The sequence below is a fragment of the Molossus molossus genome, unplaced genomic scaffold (genome assembly GCF_014108415.1).
Source record: "Molossus molossus isolate mMolMol1 unplaced genomic scaffold, mMolMol1.p scaffold_m16_p_6, whole genome shotgun sequence".
Lineage (NCBI taxonomy): Eukaryota > Metazoa > Chordata > Mammalia > Chiroptera > Molossidae > Molossus > Molossus molossus.
The window spans coordinates 3784186-3791470 of record NW_023425399.1 but is presented as its reverse complement, the minus strand read 5'-3'; the positions used below and the strand labels follow the sequence as shown (position 1 = coordinate 3791470).

The 7285-nt window shown below is 56.6% G+C and overlaps 1 protein-coding gene across 1 annotated transcript; it reads left to right on the top strand.

Annotated features, from left to right (window-relative positions):
• Positions 1 to 499: 499 nt before the first annotated feature.
• On the top strand, positions 500 to 6278 carry PCK1 (phosphoenolpyruvate carboxykinase 1). Its single transcript, XM_036245504.1, has 10 exons — positions 500 to 580; positions 746 to 1010; positions 1506 to 1687; positions 2069 to 2272; positions 2404 to 2591; positions 3183 to 3345; positions 3767 to 3991; positions 4082 to 4213; positions 4586 to 4681; positions 5239 to 6278. The coding sequence occupies exons 2-10, from the start codon at positions 787 to 789 to the stop codon at positions 5691 to 5693; spliced, it is 1869 nt and encodes a 622-aa protein (XP_036101397.1). The 5' UTR covers positions 500 to 580; positions 746 to 786; the 3' UTR covers positions 5694 to 6278.
• Positions 6279 to 7285: the final 1007 nt, after the last annotated feature.

Sequence of the window (7285 nt, the reverse complement as noted above, 5' to 3'; positions counted from 1 at the left end):
TGTGCCCATAAGTCACCCGTTGGCCAGCCTTGGGCACAGCCTTCCAGGGGCCTCTGACACCTACCACCGTAATGTTCTGCCAACCAGCAGCCGTCAGTACACACCTTGTGCTGCCAGCTAGTGCCCTGGACACTCAGGGTCCAGGGGGTGGTCCTGCCCGCCGAGCCCGACCCTCCCACCTGCCAGCGGAAGGGCCATGTGTTTTGCATCAGAAGTGAACTGGGCCGAAGTTCAGTCACTCAGACGTTGTGTAAGGACTGCTGTGGCCAGTCAGGGAGTCCGAGGCTGCCTCGCGCTCCTCCGCAGCTGGCCGGCCAAGGGTCACCTCCCTGGGGTTGATTGCGGGGAGCAGTCCAAGTGTAACCGGCCGTGGCCGTGATCCAAAGACCTGCCCCTGACGTCAGAGACGAGCCTCTGGGGTGGGGCCAAGGGGCAGGACCTCTCTTCTCCAGGGCATTTAAGGCCCGCTGGCCCTGCCACCAAGCACCAGGCACGGCCTTCCCATTGGGAAAGCTCACCAGGGGAAGAACCCAAAGGCAAGCCTTGGGTCTCTAGCCGAGACTGCCCAGAGAGAAAGAAGGTACGTTGGGCTTTTGAATCTCCATGGCTGAAAATCACAGAGATAACGCAAACTCCCTTCCTTCTCCCTCCCAGCCTCGCCTTCCGCAGGTGCCCCGCCGGGCACCGCAAGGCGCGTCTGTCTTTGTTGATGCTCAGGGACCCCGCCCCGTGCTTTCTATTTCAGGCGACCGTGGTGTCCGTGGCCCTCAGCACAACTCCGCAGAAATGCCTCCTCAGCTTCCCAACAGCCTCAACTTCTCGGTCAAGGTCATCCAGGGCACCCTGGACAGCCTGCCCCAGGCGGTGCGAGAGTTCGTGGAGAGCAATGCCAAGCTGTGCCAGCCCGAAAGCATCCACATCTGTGACGGCTCCGAGGAGGAGAACCGGCGGCTGCTGCATCAAATGGAGGAGCAGGGGACCATCAGGAGGCTGAAGAAGTATGACAACTGGTGAGCGCAGCCCCTCCCGGCATTCGCACCCGCCTCCCGCCCTGCCAAGCTGGATTGGTGGACAGAGGCGGGTGAAGATGGGGCTGGGGGAGGGGCTGCACTCCTCTGAAAAACCGTGTAAAGGCCAGAACCATATAGACTTTAAGGTGATCACGTTTGCAGAGCCCAAGTCTTAAAGGAGAGAGCGCACAGACACAAACGCCCTTTGCAAACCAGATCTCGGATAAAAATGAAAGTGAGACTGTCCCTGTCCTCACAGACGAGCTCACGGTCTACTAGATGTCCCCTCGACCTTGTCCCGGCTGGGGTGGCTGTCCACATCTACGGAACATCGTCAGTGTGCCTGGCGCCCGCTAGGTGTGGGACAGACACAATAACAAGGAAATGGGTCCGTTCCTAAGTGATGCTCAGCCGGGAGGATCCAGCACACGGGTGCATTCAAAATAGCTGCTCTTCCCTCTCTGACCCTAACCCGTGTGCTTTCTATTCTTGCAGCTGGCTGGCTCTCACTGACCCCAGGGACGTGGCCAGAATCGAAAGCAAGACGGTCATCATTACCCAAGAGCAAAGAGACACCGTGCCCATCCCCAAAAGCGGCCTCAGCCAACTGGGTCGCTGGATGTCGGAGGAGGACTTTGAGAAAGCATTCAGTGCCCGATTTCCAGGGTGCATGAAAGGTAAATAAAACACCTATTTGATTGGGCAGAACATCCGCAAGTCTCGTATCCTTACGTCCGTCCTACTGGTCCTTGTAACCGTCACGGAAACTCCCGTGGCCTCAGAGATCTTTAAGTTCCGTCTGCGAAACTGGCTACGTATTGAAAAGGTACATCCCAGTTTGACTGACAAGCTGTCTCAGGAACAGGAAAACGGCTTCCACGCCTGGTGGAACCCAAAACGCACATCTATGACAGCGCCTCTGGGCATGCTGCTCGCTTCCCAGCAGGCTCTTGTGAAGTGGGCAGCCGGTGGCAAGCAGGGCGGGATGTGGGTGGTGGGTGACAGTGCCAGTTGCCTGTGAGTCCCCGGTCATTTCTCACCACTGACCGGTCCTGCAGGTCGCACCATGTACGTCATCCCGTTCAGCATGGGGCCGCTGGGCTCGCCTCTGGCCAAGATGGGCGTGGAGCTGACCGACTCGCCCTACGTGGTGGCCAGCATGCGCATCATGACGAGAATGGGGACACCTGTCCTGGAAGCCCTGGGCGACGGAGAATTCGTCAAGTGTCTCCATTCCGTGGGGTGCCCCTTGCCTCTAAAAAGTAAGCACGTTCTTTCAAAACCCAACGCTAGGATTTTTTGAAGTAAGCGTAGCCTTCCACCCCGGGCCTGTCCTCCGGGGGTCGCAGGCGGGGTCCAGCCACGCTAACGTGGGCTGTGCCCTCCTCTGCAGAGCCTTTGGTGAACAACTGGGCCTGCAACCCGGAGCTGACCCTCATTGCCCACCTGCCCGACCGCAGAGAGATCATCTCCTTCGGGAGCGGGTACGGCGGGAACTCGCTCCTCGGGAAGAAGTGCTTTGCCCTCAGGATGGCCAGCCGGCTGGCCAAGGAGGAGGGCTGGCTGGCCGAGCACATGCTGGTAAGACGGGGCATTCCGGGTGTGCGTGGCTGGGGGGCATTCCGGGTGTGCGTGGCTGGGGGGGGGAGGCATTCCGGGTGTGCGTGGCTGGGGGTGCATTCCGGGTGTGCGTGGCTGGGGGGGCATTCCGAGTGTGCGTGGCTGGGGGGGAGGCATTCCGGGTGTGCGTGGCTGGGGGGGCATTCCGGGTGTGCGTGGCTGGGGGGGCATTCCGAGTGTGCGTGGCTGGGGGTGCATTCCGAGTGTGCGTGGCTGGGGGGGCATTCCGAGTGTGCGTGGCTTGGGGTGGCGCTGCTGGCAAGTGCATATGGCATTCCAGTGCCCTTCAGGCAAGACCCAGGACACCCCAAGGACGGATTTGGAAATGCCATCAATGATTACGAGTGCATTTGGGGGTGCCCCTCTTGAAGGACTTCAAACACAACCAGACCCATAGAGATCCTTTGGACGTCATCATTCAAAATATTTGTCTTGCTACCTGAAGAAGTAGATGTTGAGGGTCCACCCTCGGGGGCTTGTGGGCACGCTCCGAGGGGGTGGTGACTGGGAAGGACAGGAGGGAAGGGCTCAAGGAAAACCTTGCCTCTGCAGATCCTGGGCATAACCAACCCCGAGGGCCAGAAGAAATACTTCGCGGCGGCCTTCCCCAGCGCCTGTGGGAAGACCAACCTGGCCATGATGAACCCCACGCTGCCCGGCTGGAAGATAGAGTGCGTGGGCGACGATATCGCCTGGATGAAGTTTGACCAGCAAGGTGACTCTCCGAGGCCCGGCTGTGGCTGATAGTGACCAGATCTCGGTGGACTTTGGCTTTTAAAACAGGCACAGTTCCCCTGAGGTCACACTGTTCGCACTTTGGCGTTAGTGATTCCGATCTCGCCGGGTCTTAGAAATCCGTGTCCCGTAGAAGGCGCTCTCTCGCGTGCCAGCAAATCCGGCTCGAAAGGGAACCGTGTGGCCGTTAGTTCGCACACGGCCTACGTTAAAATAGAGTGGGTGCGAAGCTGACGAGGAAGGAAGAGCTGTCATTGTTACTGCTTGGATAAAAAAAAGAGAGAGAAAGAGAAATATATTCTAAGGAGGAGAGGAAAAAAAAAAGTCTTAGAATTTGGTACAAAAAGGAGGTGTACTGTGCTCGGCACTCACTTCGACTTCCCCGGTTTAAAACTGTCCAGGTAACCTGAGGGCTATCAACCCCGAAAACGGATTCTTCGGAGTTGCGCCGGGAACCTCTGTGAAGACTAACCCCAACGCCATCCAGACCATCCAGAAGAACACCATCTTCACCAACGTGGCCGAGACCAGTGACGGCGGCGTTTACTGGGAGGGCATCGACCAGCCGCTGGCCCCTGGGGTCAGGCTGACCTCGTGGAAGAACAAGGAATGGAGCCCTGAGGATGGTGAGCCCCCCGGAGGCCCTGCGGCTGCAGCTCTGGGTGCTCCGTGTTTGGGCTGGCTGCTCACCCACCTCTGTTTTCTGTCTGTCGTAGGGGAACCATGTGCCCATCCCAACTCGCGGTTCTGCACCCCCGCCAGCCAGTGCCCCATCATCGACCCTGCCTGGGAGGCTCCCGAGGGCGTGCCCATTGAGGGCATCATCTTTGGAGGGCGCAGACCTGCTGGTGAGACTCCCTTCCACCCTTTGGGAGGGTCTGAAGTTGCTCCTTTTCCATGACCTTGTCGGAGGGTGCCAGCCATCTGAGCTGCCTTTGCAAGCATCGGGGGTCATTGGCGGGCTCAAATGTCACAGCTCCCCCTTCTGGCCGCCCAGAGCCTGTCTGGATCCTCAGTCTAATGCTGCTTGATCCATTTTCCTTTTGGCTGTGTGGCCTGGGCGGCACACCTGGCAGTCTCCCGCCCTTTGGCTCTGGGAATGCAGAGTGAGCGGAATTTAGAAGGCGCAGTTCTTTTCAAAGGAAAGATGTGAGATGACCCTGCGGCCAAAGGGTCTGCGCTCCAGACCTTTAAGGAACATCTTTTCTTTCCTGCTAAAGGTGTCCCTCTCGTCTACGAAGCTCTCAACTGGCAGCATGGGGTGTTTGTGGGGGCGTCCATGAGATCCGAGGCCACGGCGGCTGCAGAACACAAAGGTAAACCCAAGTCAAGGTCCGCAGCCCACAGAGGGTGACTGGTGTGCTGTGTGCCTCAGGGTCGGCTTGTCTTCCTGCCCGGGTCTCTCCTGTTTCTGTCTGTCTCTCTCTGTCTGTCTCTCTGTCTCTGTGTCTCTCCTGTTTCTGTCTGTCTCTCTGTCTGTCTCTCTGTCTCTGTGTCTCTCTTGTTTCTGTCTGTCTCTCTGTCTCTCTTTCTATCTGTGTCTCTCCTATCTCTGTCTGTCTCTATGTCTGTGTCTCTCTGCCTCTGTCTCTGTCTCTCTGTCTCTCCTGTTTCTGTCTCTCTGTCTTCTCTCTGTCTCTGACTCTCTTGTCTCTGTCTCTATGTCTGTGTCTCTCTGTCTCTCCTGTCTCTGTCTCTCTGTCTGTGTCTCTCGGTCTCTGTCTCTCTGTCTCTGCTCTCTGTCTGTGTCTCTCGGTCTCTGTCTCTCTGTCTGTCTGTGCAGACAGGGAACCAAGCATGCCTGTGTTAACAATGGACATGTCAGCGCTGCCCAGTGAGAACTTACTTACCAGCAGAGCCCTCTGTGTTACAGGCAAAGTCATCATGCACGACCCCTTTGCCATGCGGCCCTTCTTTGGCTACAACTTCGGCAAATACCTGGCCCACTGGCTCAGCATGGCCCAGCGCCCCGCCGCCAAGCTGCCCAAAATCTTCCATGTCAACTGGTTCCGGAAGGACAAGGAAGGCAAGTTCCTCTGGCCCGGGTTTGGAGAGAACTCGCGGGTGCTGGAGTGGATGTTCAACCGCATCGACGGCAAGGGCGGCGCCAAGCTCACGGCCATCGGCTACATCCCCGAGGAGGGGGCCCTGAACCTAAAAGGCCTGGGGCAGGTGAACATGAAGGAGCTCTTTGACATCTCCAGAGAGTTCTGGGAGAAGGAGGTGCGGGAGGTGCAGACCTACCTGGAGGAGCAGGTGAACGCCGACCTCCCCTACGAAATCGAGAGGGAGCTCCAGGCTCTGAAGCAGAGAGTCAGCCAGATGTAAGCAGACCCAGAGCGCACCCCTCAAATCACCCCCTTTCCAGTCCGTGAGGTGTGCTGGGAGCACGAGAGAGTGAGTTTCCTGATGAGACCCCCTGCCACAGACAACGACCACACCGATGGGCATGTCCGACGGACACTTGAATCGTTCAGATGAGACCACAGGGTGGGGGCTAGTAGCTAACGAGGCTGGGAAGGGGAATCTTAGCACGTCTCCCAAATTCACAATCCCGGGCACATTTGTTCAATCTTAAGGACACTCAGGCGTATTGTCATTTTTCACTTTAGCTATGTCAGTTAACTGGAATGCACAGAAGACAAAAATACTTGAGCTGTATTTATGAGTGTGTGTGTGATGTGAGTGTGTGCATGTGTGTGAATGTACTGTTATCTAAAATATATTTAATACCTTTGGAAAATTCTTGGGCAAGATTACCTACTAGTCGTTACTAGAAAGAAATGTCGCTTTATTATTAATATGTGTGTTTAAATTATTTTTATATACGTCGTTCCTTACCTTTGCATAATTTCACTTTCCCCCTGAACACTTCTTGGAAAATTACAAAATAAACTTTTCTAGGAAGACAGATTTGTTCGCTTGTTGTTTTTGTTTTTTTTTAATGTGAACCACCAAGAAGAGAGGGTTCAGATCTCAACTCCCCTCGAAAGAACGTGGGGTCATTAGGATCACTCATAAAGAGGGGTGATTTGGCCCGGCCAGTGTGGCTCAGTGGCTGAGCGTCGACCTTGCACCAAGAGGTCGCCGGTTCTATTCCCGGTCAGGGCACATGCCCAGGCTGTGGGTCCAATCGCCAGTGAGGGGCATGTAGGAGGCGGCCAATCGATGTTCTCACTCATCAATATTTCTATCTGTCTCCCTCTCCTTTCCTGTCTCTCTAAAATCCATGAAGGAAAAAAAAAAAGAGGGGTGATTTGGGGGATGGAGGGAGCAGAAAGGGGCCTGCTGGGAAGTAGGAGCAGAGGACGTCACCCGGAGGGGACATGGCACCACACTGTGGGTTTTCTGAATTCACTACTTCTATATTCTATACTCTGTAACGCTTTCAAGGTGGGTCCTGGGTCACTGGGACAGGAGAGCTTAAAATGTGCCTGGCGACAGCAGTCTGGGTCTGGGGGCTCGGCCTCCCACAAGAAGGCTGTTGTAGGCACTTTCACAGAGTGATGCGTCTCCCAACGCCGTCCCCCCGGAGGAGAGAGGAGAGAAAAGTGTCCTCCAGAAGGAGCAGCCAATGGGGGTCTCTCCCGGGAGCGAGCAGGAACCGAGCGCCTGGGTACCCGAGCACCGGTCAGCAGTGGACCCCTGGTCCTGAGGCTCCCAGCACTTACCGGGCGTTGGGGAACAGTCCGGACAACCCCTGAACTTAACTGAGTACACTCCTTCTGTAGAAAGCATGACGTCCCTGGGTCCTCTCTTTTCTGGGCCCCGGCTGGTCACTCCTCGCCAGGTTAATCACGCCACGTGGCTTTCCTTGTGCCCCTAAGCGGCCTTGGCCCTGCAGCGGCTCCGCGTGGGAGGTGAATCAGAAACCACCCCGATTTTACAGATGGGGAAACCGAGGCTAGGAGTGTCTCCTG

Coding starts and splice junctions, on each gene's coding strand:
- PCK1 (XM_036245504.1), top strand. CDS start 787: ATGCCTCCTCAGCTTCCCAACAGCCTCAACTTCTCGGTCAAGGTCATC. Junction 2,592..3,182: donor GGCTGGCCGAGCACATGCTG/GTAAGACGGGGC, acceptor TTGCCTCTGCAG/ATCCTGGGCATAACCAACCC. Junction 3,992..4,081: donor GGAATGGAGCCCTGAGGATG/GTGAGCCCCCCG, acceptor TGTCTGTCGTAG/GGGAACCATGTGCCCATCCC.